General features: G+C 35.4%; 1 protein-coding gene across 6 annotated transcripts in view; it reads right to left on the bottom strand.

Annotated features, from left to right (window-relative positions):
* The window catches only part of cyst (rho guanine nucleotide exchange factor 18 cysts), a 203,711-nt gene that overhangs the window by 51,239 nt on the left and 129,415 nt on the right, over window positions 1-23,057 (bottom strand). For all 6 annotated transcript variants that reach the window (XM_083140739.1, XM_083140764.1, XM_083140772.1 and 3 more), the window contains one exon: window positions 1,063-1,113. In XM_083140739.1, coding sequence (XP_082996865.1) covers window positions 1,063-1,113 — 51 coding nt within the window. The remainder of the gene's footprint in view (window positions 1-1,062; window positions 1,114-23,057) is intronic.

Genomic DNA, 23,057 nt, shown 5'->3' with positions numbered 1-23,057 from the left:
TATACCATGCCAAGCTATCAGACCTTTGCACAATCAAAAACTGAAATCTTAAGAATTTGTAAATAGAAACAATTATTTATTAATTTTAAATAGTAATATTTTAAAACCAGAGAGAATGTTGATAGGCTTTCGACTAAATGATTTCTTTCTAAATGACAAAATTAAAAGTTCACTCTCTGAAGAAAAGGGACATTTTTTTTATTAATTTTAATTTTCAATTTCTGATGGAATGAATCATTTGTAGTTCTTGTACAACTTTACTTGTCATGTGAAACCAATTGTATTGCAGAAGGCAAGAGAGGAGCAGAAGAAAGAAATGGATTCACTTCTGATATTGAATTTGGTATTACAATGTTGCATGAAGCAAAATATGCCACTAAAGTAAATAAGAAATAACTAACCCCTTGAAATGAGTAAAAGGATTAAGCATTTAAACACAGTCTACCTCACTTGACCATATTACATCAAATCCACATTACACAATGGAACATAGTACCTGCATCAGTGATAAAGAGTGAAGCCTGGACAAGGAAGTTTGTTTTTCTTTTAGAGGATTTTTTTTAAATGATTGATTGGTTGATTTAGTTTATTTTACTTCGCATTTTGTGCCTCTTGGCTAATTTGTGAAGATGGGGATGAGTGATAAAATGAAGAATGGACATTCACAAAAAACCAAGCCCGAGCGGGATTCGAACCCGGGACCCTTGGCGTTGCAGTGCGATGTGCTAACCACTCGGCCACAGGGTCCGGCTTTTTTTAAAAAAATTAAATTTGATGGAATGTCAATCAGTGACTATAAATGACAGATCTTTGTTCAACAGTAGGTAGATGGTACCAAAAAAATCTCATCTTGTATGTGTATTATACAGAGTTCTCTAAAAGTTACTACGAAATTCCATAAAGGAAGGTTGTACACGAAAAATATTTTATTGTACATGTAATTATTCTCGCCTGCCAATGAATTAACACAAAGATGACTGAAGATACTGACAAGTCGTCGTTCAATACTCCTTCACCTACATCCCCAATAAATAAACACCAGAAAAAAGTTATTGTACTTACTTTGTTTCATGATGGCCACTATCTGCTTCTTTCTCTTCGCTGATCATTTGACTAAAGAAAGGAAATACAGTTAATATATGAGCATGTGTGTACATTTCCAACACTAGTTCAAAATAATGATCCTCATCTTATAGCTACTGCAATGGTATTTGGGTGATGAAATAAACTGACCTAGGGTTGCAATACAATTTTAATAAATATTTTCCCCTTGCATAATTTACAATGCATTTGTCAATTCAAAAATAAATATAATATAATAATAAAATAATATAAATACTATCACTTACATGAAAACAATGTGGGAGGGCTGAGGTCTCGCATCACATATCACAATTCAGACCCTTCCATAAGTATCTTACTTACTCTCTTTGCAGCTAAGCAGGAATTTTGCACTTATTTCAGCACAGTTTCTCTCTCTCAAAACATTGTTCTCAATTGGAGGATTATATTCATTTATGCTTTGTGTAACGATACACAATGGAGAATTTGCCTAAGAGACTGTATTGCATTTACGTTACCTCCATTTCTCAATTCCGTGAATCAACACAGATAAGGTGTCACAATAGTCCTTTAAATTTTAAATTAAAAATTGTGTGATAAACATGTACATATTTTCAAAGCTAAATGTTCATGTCTTAATGATCACTGTGCAATGTACAGTCGTGATAAGACTGCCATTATACCGTACCGTGAAAAACAACCTTGCATCACGTATTACCTCTTGTGAATTTTACTATTTTTCCGTAATAAAAAATCTGCACACACTACTCTTCCACAAACTTAACAATTAGGTCAACTATTAAATCACACCAGTAACCATTGAAATAACTTTTATGAGTCATCTGAAATATATGAAAAACAACTAATTACACATATGATATTTCAGTTAAATATGTACAAAGAAAGATGAAATGATGCAATGTGCAATAAACAATATCTGTCCATTTAGATCATTCACATGAGTGCATTATATGCACAACATACACATACATGCAGCATGAATAAAAAAGGAGAAAGAAATGGGAAAAAAGTTAAGATAAAACAAGATCCAAAGCAAGCAAGATCTTAATATATATGCCACAGGCATGCAGATGTATTGCAATTATCGCAGTGCAATTGTGTACAACTGCCAACGATCGCCATGTTGCAGATTTTGTTCACTCTCATTCCTTCATCAAATTACCAAAACAAAAAAAAATTCTAATCTGAAACAACTACCATCCTGCATGCGCAAGCGAAATGCAGCGTCAAAATATATTAATAAATATGTAACTTTTTAGTAATTTATTTAATATTAAATTAGAGCTAGAAAATATACATAATGACCACTAAGGTTTTCTCCCAGTAAATTATGAAAACTACTATCAAGATAAAATCCAAGTGACCTGCACTGAAATGAGATTAAGGGACAATGAAAATTTGATGTCATGAGGAAAATAGCATGTGTAAGCATGTCCAACTTACACTTCACAAGTTATTTATATTTGAAACAACTTTTTTCATAGGTACCAAGAACAAATGAAAGTAGAACCCCCTTTGTAAATGCTGTGTTGTGAAGGATGTAATACATTCTTGCAGAATGTGTATTTGAGAGTTCGAACCTTAGATGTGATGAATCTTTTATTATGCAAAATACATGTCCACATAGATATTAATATGCATGTAGAAAATTTCCCATGAATATACAACAATGAAATAGAAACATCCTTTACATTAAAATGGAACTAGTTCATGTATAGGATTTATTACTTTACGCTGAAAAAGATAATTTTGACGAATATATCACTGGAGAAAGAACATTAATGGACTTCTAAAATGCTACCAATTTATATCTTGAAATTTGCCCAAGAGGTGAGCACGTACACTCCTGTTCACCTAAAGTGACATTTTTATAGAGTTGATTGGTTAAAGTATGTGCCACTGTATGTGGACAGGAGTGTACAAATGAGGCCATAACAACCCAGAACTGTATGTGACTTTACAAGCATAATGCTCTGTTACACACTGCATACTGCTACCAATTGTACTTCCCTTTGCATATGCTGGTTTATGCAGTACGAAAATATCCTGCACAACACAATCAATTTTAACTCAAAGAACCTTTATTTAATCTGTGTGTAGTGGAAATGCTTCTATTAGCTTTACTCTAGCGAAAAAGTTCTTATGCGAACACTGAGGAAGAAGGTACATAGTTTGCACATGCCAATTTCCACATACTTGCATCTGGCTCTTTCTTTCCAAACTTGTATATTGTCCTTGAACAAATACATACATCTGTCTCTTTCAGATCTTAACATGATAAAACTGGTTCAATTCATGTTATTCTTGCTAATACCGGTTGGTCTCTAAGACTTCAAAAAAATATACATCAATGACATTTAACAAGCACCATAATTCCTCTTGTGACAAATTTCCATTTGGCTTGAAAATTATGCCAAGAAGAAAATATAATGCTCACTGAATGTTATTTATATGACTTCCTGAAGTGTCAATTCATACTAAATTTTGCAGGAAAGTTTGTTATCTATCCATTTCTCAGAATACTCAACACTTGGCTAAAAGAATGGTCCAGAGATCTGCAGGACTATGTTCTATTTAATGTCTGGTAAAAATTACCGAATGTTTATTGTACTGTTCGTTCCATGACCTGGTATAATGCAAAGAGAAGGGAATTTTAAAATAATGTGCTGAACTTATATGAGAATTAGGGCTAAGCTGATACACATTTTGATTTTCTGATATCTGCAAGTACCAGCGGATAGGTACCAGAAATATCAGTTTGAAGTTACTCGCAAACACTAGCCTGATACTTTCCTCGAACCTGGGTATCTCAGGACAGAAAAATCCAGGACAGTTCCATGGAGGCTAAATATACTACTAAGCTTTCACCATGGTGCAGCAAAAGTAGATATTCTGATTACACGAGAGCAATTTTAAACATTGTAAATAATTTATCACTTGAAATGCTAAAGCTGCGACGAAAACCACCTAAAAGGTGAAGGATATCTGTATTTGTATTTTTTGCAACTCTACAATGCTTTCCTGCCCGTCTAGATTAATCACAATGATGATGATGAATGGTAAATTGATGGAATAGATGAAGGGTGATATGCGATGAAACTTCTATCTCAAAATTTGAATGCACCAGGGACAAGTGTTAGGGAGATGTAAATTGATGATATCAGAAGGCAAAGAATTATAATGGTAAGGTGGGCAGAGAGCAAGTGGGTTATAATAATAATGAGTTCTTGGGGCCCAAAATTCCTGTGGGTGAGCTTGGTTGTATGTAAACTACGAAACATTCTAAAATTACACAAGGTTGTTAATTTTCCTGGTTATGGCTGGATCAATATAGCTTGTGACTGATACCTAGGTATTTCAATTTTTTTCTTTGTAAATATGTAAAAATTTAGCTTCAATTTTCTTACACTGTTCACATGGCACGGAACCTTGATTCACATCCAGTGGATTCAATATTTGCACATGTGCAGCAATTTGAAAATATGCTGTTGCATTGGTGATCGAGCATGCTCAGTGTTGGGCTAGTGACCTTACCACCAACTGTTCAGGTTTGAGTCCTTTATGGGCATCCTCTCGTCAATTTCATCTAATCATCATTCATCCTCAATACTGCCATTAGCCTTAAGAAGTGGAAAAGTAACTTAAAATAATAAAATTATAAATTGAAAATATGCCTGCAAATGCAGATACTAGTGACTTAATATTAAACAAACCCTACAGATGGAAACATTGTGCATGGAGTGCAAATCTCCAGAATTGGTCATACACAGGCAGCATGATCAATTTGTTCCAGCCTGCATTAACCCCTAGGTACTTATCTGACAGAAAGCTAAGTTGACTCGTGTTACCTGTTCTGAATCTTCAATATCCTGCCTACATGGAGTTAACAACGTAGTATTGTTTAGAATACTAAGGCTCCTTATAAAACAATAACTGTGTTAACTTAATAGTTGCATTTCTCAGCTATTCTAACCCTCACACACACAACTTTCCTCCTAACAGAAGAACAAGAGTGTACTCTGCATGTATAAATACAGTATTCTGAACCATGGAGATCCCTTTCAATATTCCAAATCGCATTGTCGTAAATTATATTTATGCCTATTACCTTAACCCACATTTTCTTTACTGATTTTAGATTTAAATCTATAGAAAAAACATACAATGACTTTAAACAAAAAAGTGCTTTATCTAACAAAGAATTGAAAAGCAAACACAAACAGCTTTTTTTTTTTTTTTTACCTAAATTCAATCCAGTCACTTTAGTTGTCAACAGGTAGTAAAGAGATCAGAATTCAGCATTATTTCCAATGCAAGACTTGCACACATATTAAAGTACAAATGCACAGTGTGGAAATTGCAAAATGAGGGGAATATAATAATGATTGCATACATGAGTAAATGTTAACTTTGATTTGCACAAAGTAACTTCCAACTTCAGTAATTCTTCAGTATTTTTTATCTTTCTTTTTAATTCTAAATGATCCTCTTGCAGATGACAAACTGCAATGCCCTAACAAACTTCTTGAACTGCTCTCCAAGTACGAAAACTCTTACTGCTTGGCTCTGTATAACAAACACAGAAGATATGTATGCAATTCACATCACCTTCTGCTTGAAAATAGGCAGTCAAGTCCTCTGCTTTCACTGACAAATATAAGGAACAAATCAGTTGTATTTCTTCAAGCAGATGGCAGAAATAGTACAGAAAATAATTTCATTTTCCAGTTGCCACACCAAGCATTTTGAAAACACTAATTACATAAAGAAAAAAGAGGAAAGTGAAAGTGATACTAAGAAAAAGGTAACATGATATTCTAATGACCCAAATAAATGAAAGTAATGTTCTAACTACAGATTAATTGCTATTAATGCTCATTATTTGGGCTACAGCTGATTCCAAAGAAAATTTTCAAAATTACACATACTGATTCAGATTTTAATGAAACTTGGTGTACTTGTTAATACTATCAAGGTATGAACACATGGAAAATTTTTCTTCTGTAGACCTTATAGTTACTGAGGAACAGGAGGCTACAGTTGCAGAAGTTTGCACAGATTGGTCATTCGCCATGGAGGTAGCCTGCTGTGCTTAACAGAATAAAGTCATATCGACGTATCACTTTGATTTATTTTTTCCCAAAGTTCATAGATGTATGTATGTGTATTCCATTTAAAAAGTTGTTACCAAGATTCCTCTGGACTGAGTGTCAGAAAAACATATTGTACAAAATAATGCCGATTTTTTGTGTCAACATCTGACGCTACTAAAATTGCATTATCACTAAAAGGTACTGCAGTTAGCATGCCAATTTTTTCATTTTCAAATTGAAGCTTAAAGTTTAAAATTGAAGCTTAAAGTATGTTCAAAAAGGCTATAAAATAAAATTAGTGGCATTTTCACTGCTTCTATTAATGAATCATCATTAAAGTAAATTTTATGTACATGAATATGGGTCATTCCATGCCAAATCATCACAAATAAATGAACTTTTCAACCCGACAATTTCATATTTTCATGAAATTTGGTGGGATGGTAGAAGACAAAGTAACTTACATATATATTCATAGAGCAGGGTTGCCAACATTATAACAAATGTAAAATTTATGTGTTTACAAGGTCAAATAAAACAATTCATAACTTTGCTTCAAATTATGCTAGAACTTTCATCTTGGGCTTGTTTTGGTAGTATTAACAAATACACCAAGTTTCATTAAAATCTGAATCTGTGGGTGTCATGGCCTGGATGATTTGACGTGGAATCAGTCCTACAGAAAGTCTAAATGACCATCGAATTATTGAATTGGTAGTTATTAGGGATGTGACGAAGCTGAAAATTTACCGATGCCGATGTACTCACCGATAATTTTTGGAACCGATACCGATGCCGATATTTAACCGATTCCGATACATAAGATTATTAAACAGAAATGGGATGTTATTTTCTGTATGACAAAAATAATTTTGGTATGTACATTTCTATTGCATATCATATGTATATACATATATATTCTCAAGAGATGTGAATGTACATTTGAATCTACAAAAGGTTATGTGAATCTAGAGATTTAACATTAGTACACAAGCAGTTCTTTGACATGCAAAATGAATTCCTGTTCTGCCAGATTCAACTTCAGAAATAAGAGATTTGGAAGCACTTCAGGAAGTAACCTACTTCTTCTCTTATCGCAAATCTGTTCAGCAACACTGAACACTCACTCACTGAATACTGATGCTCATTTTTGAATTTCCAATACAACAGCAGATCCTGGTTTAGCAATGTACTGTTTTATTTCCAATTTATAGTTAGGTTGATCCTCTGAATGAGAGTTTGCAATAATTGTATTACAAAAACTGTACAATAATGACAAATCATAACCAAATTTTCAATAAATCTTACAAAACTAAAATATATTAGAAGGTAAAACTCTAATATAATCTGTACCGGTTTAAATATCGGATTTTTGCCGATTCCGATATGTCAATTTCGGCTGATTTTCATACATCAGTAATCGGCTTCGGCACATCCCTAGTAGTTATGAAAACATGTTAATCCAATTATTCACCAAGTAACGAAGTTCAATACATAAGTAAAGTAACAACTAAGAAATTACTGTTAACCCAATGAAGTAACACATAAGTACAGGCCCTCTCTAACCTACTGAATCAGTACTTAAATCAAATCACCAACTGAAATAAAGCAAGTGTACTACTTTAGTAAATCGGCAGTGATGAAGGAGAATATGGAACTTATGTTAAACTTCATTTCAGCACATTTAGTTTGTGAATCCCATTGGTTGAACGAATGCACATGGTGGACTTAGGATGTTTATTTTTGTCTAAATGGGTCATGCTTGTGACCAGTATAAAATGTGGTGACAATGTAATAAATATGCTTATTCCTATTTTGGTTATTTTAAGTTGCTTCTCTACTTCTTGGTTTAATCACAATGTGATCAACATGTCAGCAGGGCTACATATGTACAAACACATGTGAAAATCTTTGCAGGTTTTCCATGAACCACAGCTATTTTATATTAAATGAACATGTTAAAAAAATATGCTTTTGTAGTTTATGCTTTTCTATTTATTCAACATTTATAACAGAAGAAAAAAGTAATTTAAACAATCCAACAGATTTTTGAACTTTGTTTATGGGATTCCATTGATTTGCTGTAGTTTAAATCTCACTTGTTTTGCAATTTCTAATCAAGAATGTGCTTAGAAAGGTTCCAGATACCCACCCTGAAAGAGTTGTCAAGTACTGGAACTTAATAAGCAAAATAATTGTTTTCTCTTTTATTGAAGTTCATTAATTTCCACACACATGGCACACAAAGATAAGGATTTGATTGGAAATAATTTCAGTGACTATGGAAATTGTATTTATGAATGCATCAAAATTATATAGCTTTTTGTTATCCTATAAAGCTGAATTTTATCTATTTATTTTGACCTTAAATTGCTTGATAGAACAGCACAGCTAGGTAGAATAAGCTAGATAATAAATGAATGCTGTTACATACAAGTATTTTTACACAATTTCTTTTTACCTACTCATGTAATAATAACTATTAGGTTTATTATTCTTAATAACAGTATTTATTACATATGAGAGATTTGTTTTGCATGTGAGAATCTCCTCCTAGATTTGTGCCTTCTTCTAATATATTGTTTAATTTATTCTTTGCTCTTGACAAAGACATGTATGCATCAAAATGTGAAATAAAGAAAAAGTGTCAACTGAAAAAAATAAAAAGAATTTACACTGTTGTTTAATACAAAATATTGTGTTAGGTCTAATGCTACTGAATAGGCAGAAGTATACATTATTGTCATTGTAGAATTTTTTGCACATGTTTATGCATATTGTTTACAGGGGACAATACAAGAATGGTTTTATGCAGCCAGTTTAAGCTTACTGATCATATGAGAAGATGAGAGGTGGATGAAATGTGAGCTACAGCAACATTACAGGATCTTGAAACTGTTCTTAGTAATTTTTAAAAACCTAATGAAGACCTAACACCAAACAAATGATACAATATTAAACTCATTGATGTGAAAGCTCTTTGAGTGCTCTGATTTGCCTGGGAGTTAATATATTAAAACCAGACTGCTTACTTTCCTACTTAAACACTGAATCCAAAGTTGCATTTGAACCTGGGACTGCACATTTCATAAAATTGCTGGAGCTACAGATAGATATTTATTCATTTCCAATGAGTCAAGTAGGAATGAATAATGATTAAGCACTAAAACACCCCTACCATCTACAGTGCTTTAGCAGTACATGGGCTGGTGTACCACTGATGCACACTTTGGCATTCCAGAATTCACCAATGTTACCCTACAGCTTTCACCAGTTTAAACCACAATGCCATCAAATGGCATTAGCTTGCAAAGTTGATGAAGATGCATCAAAATGGAATTCTCTGCTTTGAAATTTGTTATGATTCATATGAGGGTGCATCAAATTAAAACAGAACAGTGGATGTATTGGGTTATATTTATGTATGTGTGTGGTGACAACCCTGTGTAGAGGTAGAGCAGAAGGTAAGGAAGGAAACCCCTACTGCATAATGGACTCGCCATAGATAGTTGTGTGTGAGCACGTGATATGCGTAGGCGCTCCGGCAGCAGTATCGTCCGAGAAGGTGAGCAGGCAGGCAGGCAGTGCTTCACCTGCGGCGGCGGAATGTTTGCCAGCAAAGATGGTGCAGAGTTGTGGCAAAGTGATGCTGACACGTTTTTTCGTTCATGGAGGACCTCTTCTCCTTGAGTTCCAGGACCATGGTCAAACGATCAACGCTGCTTGCTACTGCAGTACCCTCCACCATTTGCATGCAGCAATCAAAGTCAAACGACCCAGCCTGTTGTCATCTGGAGTGGTTTTACTGCATGACAACACGTGGCCACATACGTCAGCTGTTACAAAGAACATGTTGGCGACGTTTGGGTGGACAGTGTTAGAACACCCACCATATAGTCCTGAAAAAATCGCCATGCAACTTCCATATTTTTGGTCCGTTGAAAAAGGCATTGAAGGGTCGGTGCTTCCACTCCGATTATGAAGTCATGGACAATGTTCGCAACTGCTTCCGATCTCAGCAAAGGAGTTCTACGAACAGGGCATTCACCATTTTGTGAAACAGTGACACAAGTGCTTGTGTAACTTTGGAAATTATGTTTGAAATAAACCTTGTTGATTTCATTCTGTGGCCCCTGTTCTGTTTTCATTTGATCCACCCTAATAATATCCATTCTGTGGATAATAGTAAGGAATGTTGGAATGATTTTGTTGTTTGGGGGCGAAAAAACTGGATGCAGACACACACTGTCAATATCTTAAATAGGACTTGCATGCAAAATTAAATGAAACATGTTGTGTTCTGTGTTCTGCTCCAAACTGGACCTCCTACTCTTCTAATTTCACATGTATCGAGATGAAATTTCAACATTATACTTCCTGCGAAATCCCTACCCTTTCCATCCTAAATAAAACAAATTATGAAACAAAATGTCATTCTACTATTTTTAAAGAACATTTGCATGCATCTGAAAAAGCCTGTGCTTAAAAATTTATATTGACTAAAAAATAGAACCAAACAGCTTTTGCCAACATTCCAATACTCGCACTGAATTGAAATCAGAGTAAATGAGCATAGAATACAGAACTGAAATATCATCTGTAGTTTTGGAGAAACAATGTGTTAATTGCTGTTACATACATGGACCAGCTGTCCACTAGACATTGTATACAAACATCGGAATCGGTCCAAAAAAAATATCAGCGAATTCACCAGAATTGATAAATTTCCTGCTCTGTCACATGACTACCTATGAACAATACCTTTAATTTAATACCAAAATACAATGTGTATATTTGTAATACTCAAAGTTTACATGCTTATGTTAATTACTAGGTTTCTTTCTACCTACTAGAAAAAGAGAAGGTAATAACTGCTTACAATGAATGCTTCACATATAAAGAGTTTGTAGAAAGACTGAAAAACTATAACTGGGAAAGCAACAGTACATCTTTTACCACTCTACAACACTGTTGCTTAACAGGAAACAACACAGTACTTTTCTTCACAGAAAGAAATGTATATTTATATATTATTCAGTTCAACATACAACCTCTATGTTTAAAAGAGAAAGTACTAAGCTATCAAGACACATATGTATTGAAGGTAGCTTCGAGACGTCACGAACACACACACAAGAGGAAAAACAAAACAAGAGATAAAGATGTTTTATATATAAATATATTGTACATAATACATAAGAGTGGTACACCCACTTACTTCACTCCCAGTTTTGTGGCCACTCTTTTCCACTGAGAGTAGCAAACGTTCCTCCTGGAAAGCATAGGGAGCACAAGGTGAAAAGCATATATTAGCCAGGGATATGCAGGCAAATGGCCAATTCCGGAGGCAAAAGAAAAAATGAACATCTAGCTCTTACAAAACCAATACTACTCTTTACTAATGCATGGCATGCTTTTACTTTATGCTCACCAGGGCCATTCGTTTGTACTTCTTAAATTTTTCATGCGTACACATAGCACACTGCACTTTTATGTATAACACATAATGCCTTTGCTCTATGTAATAACATAAAACTTAATTTTTTAATGTGAACGTTATTGCAGAAATATTTATCTTGGATGTAGGACAATGCTCTATGGCTTGAAATAAGAAACAAGTTGAAACAAGTGTTCTCAGGTTTCCAGCCAGGTTAAATCAGCATTAGCATATGAGCTCGAAACATTGGACGCTAACATCAATTTAATGTGGCTGATAACACGAGAACACTTTTTCGAATCACGTCACCATGAAAGCTACAATTCCTAAGAAACTAGTTTCGAAACATGTTCCTATGGCGATACAAATTGGGAAAATCTGTTAGCGAAACAGAGAACAAGTGGTGCACAACTATATAAATATCGCAACAATAGATTTAAATTTAAAACTTGGCTGGACCTTTGGCTATTGTCGGAAACTCCTTTTACAAAAAAATATTTCATTTTTGAAACACAATGCAAATAGCAGAATTTAGAAAAAAAATAGATATGATTTAAAAGACTCCTGGCAAACTTGGGGAAATCATGTGGGTTGCATGTTCAGTCGCCTGCATTTTTTTGACACAAGATGGCACCAGTGAAGACTGCAATGAAGAGCCAGGAAGAAAACCTTAATCAACATGATATATTGCCCAGACTTCAAATTTTTTTCAAAAAGTTTTGAAACAAGGCAACTCTGGAATGGGTCCTAAACTTTGTATACAGAGTGTAGAAATAAGATTTAACACACATTCACAGCCAGAGCCATGAAAAAAATTATTGAAGCGTAAGTTATATTTTGTGCCAACATGATTTTTACTAAATAGCAAAAATATATAAAAATTTAATGTGTTATTATGTGCTGTGTTAGAAGAACTACTGTGTGCTAGGCATGGTAGCTCAGTCGTTAGAGCATCTGACTACCATGCAAGAGACCCGGGTTCGATCCCTGGTGGGGGAGAACCAGGATTTTTTCCACCTGTTCAAGCAGCTCCGGCAGCCACCCAGTGTCGTATAATGTGGGTACCTGGAGGAAACTCTGGTGGGTAAGGCAACCAGGGGCACAGTGCCGATCACATCACTCCCACCTTTGGAGGTGATCAAGAAAATCTGGGGCCCTAACTCCACACCCCCTATATGCCTTCAAGCTGTAGTGCACAGCACAGGGGAGCACTTTACTTTACTTTTTTAACTGTGTGCTAGAACTAACATATCAAAATTGAAGGAAACAAGAAAGTTACCAGACAACAAAGAAGCTGCCTAATTCACATGATAAAAGCAACAATAACTACCCTTATGAATTTGCTGAAACCAGTACTTATGACTTCAGGAACACATAAGACGAAAGTTTCAGTTGCCGCCCTTTGTTTGTAAAAAGTGTCCTGTTGTTGAGGTAGAAATAAACTCCACTGCTAACCTTCCTGTGCTCACTTAAGAGGAGTACAGTTGGGCCATGCAATCTCAGGGTTTGTAAAGGTATCGGGCTGAATGGCAACGATTAGGTATGTAGCAATTGAAACTAATAGTTCCTAGGGTGGGGAGTGGGGGCAGAGAACTCACTCTGGTCATTCACTGCATCCATCGTGTTAGTACCATTGCAGACACTGATCACTTTAATCACATTTCAAGAGCAGTTACAGAATCACTCATCTTGTGTATGTTGCTTTATATCACTTTCTCTTGAAATTATATTGGACATCCTGAACTAGTCAATTTGTAGCAACAACACTGTACATGCAGTGTCTGCAACTAGCAAACATTTTTCATGGGACAAAATCTGACTCCCCGACTGTGCATTTCATGCATGAACCAACCTCCTAAATTGCACAGAAGCAACTTCAGAAATGCAGTAAGGAACTTCACGTGAGGAATGTTAATTCAGCATAATTCATTTAACATATATTACACTTTCTGAACATGACCCTGGTCTGGTGATCGCTTTCAGTTTCCTTCAATTTTGTTATTATCCACCATTCTTCTGGCTCTCTTGCCTCTCCTACTGTCTATATGAGAAGTTAATTTGATGTTTTTCTACAACTAGATTAATCAGAATAGTAGAAATGGATGAAAGAATGCCTTACTTTGAAGACATACCTTTATGCCATGCTATGCTAAATGCTAGACCACAGAGATCAACCTCAATAAATGCGGATAATAATAGTGCCAGGCTTCTGATGCAATTTTTGCACCAGTAACCACTCATTTAGTTGCAATTTGAATAAGTAGAGGAGGTTCTTGGCGAAAGGTATTTCTCATATAGGAATGCCACATCCACCAACAGAAATTCTAATATATGTATCTCAACACATAATAACGGACACATGATGAAACAAGCTTCTTGCACTTTTCTTTTTGCCATAGAACACGCTCTTGGATTTCTTTCACATTTCTGGAACAATTTCTACATACCATGTTAGCATATCATTGTTTATTCTGTGTCTTGACATGTGTGTTTGTATTCATATACTGTGTGTTTCGAGCAAGCATATAACCTGAAATAATATATTATTATAAAGCAAGCAGTATGAGTACGCTAAAATAAAAAGGTTTAAGACATATTAATATGCTATATGAACACAATAAAATCAACTATTTTCTATCAGTTGCCTCTAACTTGTAAATTATAGGACTTACACATCATTCATAGATGTAATATTCAGGCACATATTAAGAAAGTAATTTTTGTTCTGCAGTTGCATTAATTCTAATTGCATGTGCTGTTTTGACAAAAATGTAAAAACGTGAGAAGTTATTCTTTGCAAAACATTTCAAAGCTGTTACTTAGAAAGAAGGCTATGGCAAAATATACAGGGACTGCATAAAACATGTTACATTCTATGTCCCATGTCCTAATAATATACTGACCATCAGGTACTTACGAAAACATTTCTAACACATTTTTTTGGACAAGTAATTGATTTTCTATTTCATAACTGTAATAGTTAGTCTCCTACTGTTGTTTATCGTATGTATCACGATTAGTTCTAATTTTGATAAATTGTGTAAACTGTGCACTTATTTACAATGACAAAGATATCTTTTGCAATATGATCTCAAAGTAGAAGTTCACACATTTCTGCTTATAGTTACTTCCACAAGAAATACAACATTGTTGCAGAAAATAGAGACATACTGAAGTTTTAGTCATTACATCGTCACCATTTCAAACAATGAAAATTCCTAACAGTTCATTGTGTATCTGTGTAAGCCCTTCTTCAAAGAACATATTGAAGTTTATTTTCCCACCAGAAGTAACAAAACTAAATATATATACTGTATTAATACACAATTTCATGATGATTGGATTGGATGGGCACTCATCTATTATTAACATTATGCGAGAGTGGGTTGTAGGACATATGGATGAAGGTATTCAATTCACTTACTCACTCATGGTTTACTTGTTTTATTAATGGGTCATTTCATAGAAAGTAGTCCAGTAGTGATGTGCCTCTTCGATGGCATGGTGGTAATGTTGTTGCCTTGTAATCTTAGAATAAGGAAAAGAGAGCCTAAGCATGTTTTCTGGGTGAGGGGAATGAAGCCGTGAGGGGGTGAGGAAAAACCGCCATCTTGAAAAGTGTCACAGTTACAGCTGATACAATGGTGGAAGTAGTGATTTGAACGTGTAATGTTCATTATAGAGCATCATTTCTGCAAATTACGGTGACATTGCGAGGAGACAATTAATAAGAAGCTATGTATCTGTGCACAGCTTTCGGATTAATCAACAGAAGTGGCAAGAAATGTTAAAAAATATAAATGAATTAAGATATTACACTCCACAGGTAAACATGCTTACAATATATTTACATTTATTATACACACATTTCTGTTGTGATGTTATTAGTGGTATGTATAAAATTTATAATTCGGATACATCGGAATAGCAAAAATTGTTTGCATGTTACCTAAAAATAACTATTGGGAATGTTTATACTTGCAATGGGATGTAAATTCATTGAATGAACAGGGAGACTTCAGAGAAGCGACAAGATACACGTGTGTCTTGGAAACCAACCATCAGAAATAAATGAGACATACCAAAGTGGCATGTCAAGCTGCACGTGTCGCTCAGACTAGGCTGTTTTCTCAGTTTTGTCAATTGTGTCACCTCGGTCTGTTTGTGGCATAGGAACTGTACATGATATATTTCAGAGTGAAGGAGCCAGTGTTGCTTGTCACCTCTCATAAGGGAGTTTTCAGATCGAATTGCCACAACACATCGTGTTGCCTCAGTCTCTTGGTAGCGCATGCATGGTGGATACTTGCTTTTAGGAAGATTTCACATGGAAGCAACACGCAACATGTGTAGCTTGAGGATTTCACCAATCAAAGGCAGGCTTGTATGGCTTGTCATGCCTCTAATGGTGAGAAACGTTGCTGTTGATTGGCTCATTCTCAAGTGATATGTGTCGCGTGAGCCACTGAAAATTCACACCAGAGTGGCAAGCAATAAGTGACATAGGCCCTTTCAGTCTAAAGTAAAACATTCACCATGCATACATGAACAACACACCGAAGTGGCACCATGAATGATATCGGGAAAATGACCCAGTCCAAGTGACAAGTGCAGCTTGTCATGTCACTTCTGTTTAAAAAGTTGCATTACTTTCCGAGAGTCGGTTGGCAAGAGACACACATGTCGCTTGTTGCCTGTCACTTCGGTCTGAAAGCTCCCACAGACTAAAGGTCTTTTGTCGCTTGCTGCCTATCGAGCGTGGCTATCACCTGGTGCTTCCATCTGAAATCCTCCTACAACTCGACTTAGGCTTACTTATTGAAGTGGCGTAAATTGTGTTACTAAATCAGTTGAACCTCTGTACACATCTCACATATTTGTATTAATAATGTTTTGTGATGCATTTACGAGTGTAAGAGTTATAATGCAACTCCTATTTTGATTCGATTGTCATTTCATTACACTTTCTCTGGTGTACTTACGAGATACACCCTCTGTCTAAAAAGTTTGGTGAATGGTATCCGAAAACAAATAAAACAAAAGCTACAAACAAATTACCTTTATTGGCCTTCAAAGAAATCACCATCCACCACAACATACATTTGGTAACGTTCATAAAGTTTCTGGAACCTGTCAGCAAAACCCTCTTTAGGAATCTATCGCAGAACTGCTGTCACATGTTCTTTGATTGCTGACACGTCCGCAAAACGTGCACCATTTATGACGCTCTTCAGGTGGGAAAACAGAAAGAAGTTTGCAGGTGCCAGATCAGGGCAGTACAGTGGATGATCGAGAACATGTATCCCACACTGAGCCAAGGGTTCTGCTTATTGACGGCAGACCCAAATGAGGCTCATCCTCAGTTATTTCCTTCCTGGCACAAAGGCATTTGAACCAGTTGTAAACACATTTACTACTCGTGGCCTCCTACCCGTACACTTGCACCAACATTTCATGTATCCTCATCGCTGTTTTCCCTAGTTTCTAGCAGAACTTGATGTTCACTCGCTCATCCATTGCACTGTGACACTACCTCTCACAGACTACATTCGACTACCCACACACAGTGTACCTTGACGGCCACGTGCACTCCATGCTAGGTAGTGTTTCTCAACATGTCTGTGGATAGCTATATGCATTTGTCGTTGATATACCGGATCATTCACCGTACTTTTTAGACAGAGTGTGTATAAGAGAGCATTAGAAGAGTAAATAATACAGTACATAAAATGTCTAGATCTGTTTGTTTTTTCGTCAATATTAGTTGCTAAGCATCACGTGTTATTGTTTCTGATGATTTAAACATAAATAAACATAACAAGCAGCCTCATTTTTTCTGCCAAAATTCGCTCAATGAATTTTAACAAATGGACGCAACAGACTGGTGGCACTTCTCAACATTGCAGCCCCCGCAAGCTATTTTGGATTCAGCTGATGTCACACATGCTCTCTCTATTCCTTCTATACTCTAAGCTTGTAATCAAGGGGTCCCAGATTTGAAATCTGGTAGAGACAGGTGGTTCGGATCTCACTTTAAACTGTTCAGATTCAGTCCTCATAATCCTCTCTGTACATAAAGTGGACTTAAAACAAACTCAGTCAATCATCTGCTTGCAGTAGTAGAAAAACACACATACTTAACATTTTAAACGAGGTACAAAAAACTCATCTATCATTACAGTATTCAGTAAGCCTACTTCAAACTACTAACATATCAGAAAGAAAGAAAAAAAGACTAAATGTAGCCAAGCAACCAGTGCAGGGCCAATTTACATGGAATGACCCACAAATCATAGCAATTCATTTTGCCACTTTTCCTCATGCGCATGTCAAAATCCACAAGAAAGATAGCATCATTCACTAATATTTGAAAACAATGGAACTATTCATAATTGGGAAAAGATATTCCATTTATAATGGAACTATGAGTGAGTTAGTGAGAAATGCATGTTTATATTTCAAGTACAGTACATGCTGCCATGTCACAAGTGGCTGGGTTTACTTTAGTGTAAAATAGCAAGTAGAAATTGAATTTGCAAAATACTTAATTATGTTAATTGTTTTACAAAAATACTCTTATGTGTTTGTTGACGCAAAGATTTGATCTGTTATTTTTGATGAAACAGTGTTTATTTCACTTTCTCCTCTATTTTACCATCATAGATTTTAGTGGTTGCTCTGTACAAAAAATTTATTCCAATCCCAATTCATACAAATGACTTGAGAGGTGAAAGAATGTGCAGAGGTTTTGGAAAAATAATACTCACAGCCTGTTACCAGTGGCCGAAACTTGTCACTTTTTTTCCCCCGTTAAGTACTGACACATAAACAATGTAATTTACACTTCTTTGCAAAAAATAATAACATTTGGTATTTGTGAAAAAAATATTTTAACCGTCAACTGATATTCAAACCATTCTTCCATCACTTACAATCAGCTGTTAAGTTTGGACTTGAGTAAGGATTACAATTCTAAGCTCAAAATAAACGGCTCTTTGAGGGACAAGGGCTGCGATTAGGTAACTTAAGTAACTCCCTAATTATTCTCATGATGCTGGGTCAACACCAAACATTTTGGGGCTCCCACGAGGAAATGGGCCCGGAAGATTTTCCACCAGGAACATTTCATACCAAAATGACATGCAATATGTTGCCTGACATGTTACTTGAAAACAAGGTAAGGGAAGGTAAAGTTTCCCGTGGATATACATACCACCGTACCATGAAGGCATATTTAGGGGATGTAGAGGTAGGGCCCCACTCAATCTCAATCTCTGCCATTTTGGAAGTGATGTGATCAGCACCACACTCTGGCCACCTTTATCTCCCCAGGGTTGTCCCCAGGTACCCATTGATTTAAGGCTGGGTGGGCCCCAGAGCCACTTTAAACCGGGACAAAGGCGGAAAAATTCCAACCTTAGATCACCCACCCGAGGAATCGAACCCAGGTCTCCCCCCCCCCCCATGACAGGTGCCTTACCAACTAGACCAGCACGGCTCTTACTTGAAAACAAACTTTAAGAAATAAATGTAACCTTTCATATTGGAGTGATGTGTCACACTGCAGTTGTTGTTCTCTGTCTGCTGGTTGAGCATGCACTGTAAATGCTTTTTCATAATAGACTGGAGGGAAAATGCCTATTTCAGTGTGTTTAGATCATGATAAAGTGCCACTTGCCACTTCAATGTGAAATCTACAAAGAGCACTTTGGCCCAAATAAACAACCCATTGTAAATTGTGGCAGATTGTCATTAAAACAAATTGGGAATTAAAATACTTTCTTGCAATTATTATTATTTTTAACTTTCCACCCTTGTTTATGTCAAGAATGTACGGTAAATATATTTTACTTCTGCTGGACAAATATAAATTTTACGTGATAGACCTAATACTAACAAATACAGGTAAACCAACACTGGTAAATCTTAATATGACATTACTTCAACAGCTACGTGAAACACACTGGAAATGATACAAGTTACCACATATTATTTGAAAAAGGAAATAACTACAACTCTATTTTGAGTATAATGTAACACAAGCACTCTATTCTCCCTGAAAGACAGATGCATGCACTGAAATGACAAACTTAAGATCAATGCTGGAAATATATTTCAAATAGTGTGTTAATATAAAATTTACTGCCATCTATCCCAACCAAGAAATAATAATGTAAACATTGATTGCTTTCCAATATAAATTAGAACATTTGTAGTTAATTTTTGTCTGAAAGTTAAGGAAAGATAATGGGAGAGAATATTTAGTAAAAATTTCACCTCAGAGAAATATTACAAGTTACTTACAAAATTAATTTCATGCATTTCAAGCAAAGCTATGTGGAAACATGCTAAGCTTCAGCTAGGTTAGAAGCAACCTGGCATGCTCTATTTCTTTTTATTTAAATTTTTTTAAAGAATCTATGTCATACAATTTGCACAAAAATCAAGCAATTATACATAAAGTCTATGGAAAATGTAATCCAAATACTTTAATGATGTAGAATCTAAACCTAAGTTTAAGGCCACCTTTATGTTTTACAAAATTGCAAATGAAGGGTTATTTTTATTATTAGCACTGCCTTTGAGCTTGTACACTTGCAACATAGACATAAAAATTCATTTACAATTCAGTAAAACATAAAGGAAAAGGTATGTATTATGAATATTATTCTTATACACGCAAGTTTTCATTATTTGAAAATGGCATTCCACGTCAACACTTCAGTCCTCAACACGATTAATTCAGCATACTTGAAACTAGCCAAAGCTAAAGACCTACTGTGTATTTGTAAATTTGGTAAAGTTTCACTTTTGGAAAATTTCTTCTGTCTGAATAATGTGTTTGATTTTGTGGAAAGATAAAATTCAACAAAACACTATCCAATGTTACTTAATGAAACCAAAATGCATTGCAACATCAGTAATTTTGTACACGTTAAGCGATGTTTCTATAACAATACCAGAATATTTGATTATTTAATATGAAAATTAATCCCCACTTGTGATAATGAACTGGAAGAAGGAACTGACAAAAATTTATCAATAGCAATGAATGATATTGTAAACAATAAGGTTTCGTGCACTGAATTGCATCAAGGAAGCACACGTAATATGAATGTAGGGTTCTCCATATTCTGCCTTAGCTATAGTTGAGGTAGTGTCATCAACAACATGTGCCAGCCACCTTCACCCCTCAGGGTTGCCTGTCATGCTGAGGTCACCCACCCTGATAAATCATCCATGTGGTAGTCACATGCCAACACAAGGACTCGTAAACTGTTGTCATTACAATAATGTTCACAGGGTTCACTCTCATTTTTACGAAACAAATTTTCTTCCAGGTTTTCCAGGCATTTGTCTCGGTATTTGTAACAATTTATTAACTTCAAAATAAAGAAGTTGCAAATTATTTACCTACTTCCTGCTACTTTTAATTAACAATTCCTTTAACTACAGCAATAGAGCACTAATCACAAGACATGTTACTTTTCATTTTGTTTATGGCATAATTTGTCATGAGATCAAACATCTGGTGACCAAGCGGAGCATTGGTACAGCTGCTATCTTTAATTACTTATAACCACTAATGAATACACACTACTAATAAAAAAGAGGGGATTCCCATTAGAAAAAATGGAAGTTGATATCCAGTTCACTCACAGTAACACCATCTATGACTTAGCTGACATGCGGTAGTGCCATCTTATAGCCCCCTTCCTGAAGTATATTTTTCATAAATAACATTTTTTCGTACAATGCATATTTTTAGAGATATTTACTTATACCAGAACAGTCAAAAATAAACCGAACTTTGGCCACCACAGAGTTGTATCTGCAATGACTGGCCTGCAGCTGCACAGAGGGTTAGGTGGTGTGGTATGATGTGTGTGGCAGACAGTTTGTTCTTGCACTCTCAACGTAAACACACGTTACAGTGAAGGCTGCCTGGTGTTGATACCGCAGTTTGTTGGGGTGGTAAGATGACGCTTCAAGAGCAGCGAGTGAACATTAAATTTTGTGCTGAACTTTCCTATTCCTTCTGCAGCCTCCACATTCCCTGGATCTGGCCCCAGCTGATTATTACCTCTGTTTGAAGATGAACCAGTTGCTCAAAGGGGGGAGATTCGCTTCAGCTGACGAAGTCAAGACATATGCAACGTGTGCTCTGAAGGAGGTGACCAAAGATCGCCTCTAGTGCTGTTTTGACAAGTGGTATGAATGCTGGTAGAAATGGGTCACTGCCCAAGATCATTACCTTGAGGGTGGTGTTCTGTAAAAGGGTGTATTGTATGTGCAATAAATGTTAGTATACAAGTTTGGTATATTTTTGACTGTACTGGTAAATGGACAACCCGGTATACAACTTTGATGTGTTCTGAGTTTGGGAACATTGTCAATCTCAGCCTGCTGTGATAAGCTTGGTTCAATGGCTCAGGTATGACTTGACAGGGGAGAAGTTGTATCCCTTCTTGGGCAGATTGATAACATAAAACACTGCAAATTAACTTGTCTTCAAACTTAGGACTGTACCAATATAAACATGTTACTGTTAGTGAAAGAATCAACATAAAATTGACTGGTGATGACAAGCGATAGAGTCTCAATCCCTTATAAACATACTAATTCAGTTACATTAGCTTCCTGAATTATAGAGAGATGGCATTAGCATCCAATAACACTTGCAAGTCAAACATAAACTGGAATGGACATTATACCTTACGCAGAGATCTAAGTTGTGGATATTTTGGAAGAGAGGGGTGGCATGGTTAGTAGCATTGGCAGACAATATTAGTAGCACCTCAATTGCCACATAACTTTTGAGCAAGTTAAAAATTAATTATTTCATATTAAAGGACTGAAGTGTACGGAAGTATGAGGGAAGCACATTGGATATAAAATGCATTGACACATGCATTATAAAGACATCTAAATTTCTACTAACATTTTCATGCTATAGTTTATTCACACCATTTGCATATGAAACAACATGATATTAATAATGATAATAATTCATTTCTTGAAAGATACTACAAGAAGAATATCACTATCTTTTCGGTTTAATTTTTACAGTACAGGATGGAAACAGTTGAACAATAAAATTTTGCAACTATACAATGCGAATTTGCTTCATTAAGAATATCCAGCCTCAAAGCTTCCCTCAATCATACGTTTATAATTATACATGTGTATATTAATAATTCATTGACATTTTATAATGTATAAAAAGGTAATTTTATTTCAGTGTCGTTCAACTATAGAGTAGTGCATGCATCATCCAAAAATTAACATTTCATTTTTCTTTTACGAAGGAAAGTGTATCATTGTGGACAATTTATTAGGAGCAGGAACCCCTGGTTAAAAATTAACTGATGAACCATGTACTTGTGATAAACCAAAAAATTGTGCCATGTTCAAAAACTTAATTTTCTGCATTGGAAGATAGA

The sequence above is a fragment of the Lepisma saccharinum genome, chromosome 1 (assembly GCF_977018435.1).
Source record: "Lepisma saccharinum chromosome 1, izLepSacc3.1, whole genome shotgun sequence".
Taxonomy (NCBI): domain Eukaryota; kingdom Metazoa; phylum Arthropoda; class Insecta; order Zygentoma; family Lepismatidae; genus Lepisma; species Lepisma saccharinum.
The sequence above is the reverse complement of the archived record's forward strand: the minus strand, read 5'-3'. Positions and strand labels throughout refer to the sequence as shown.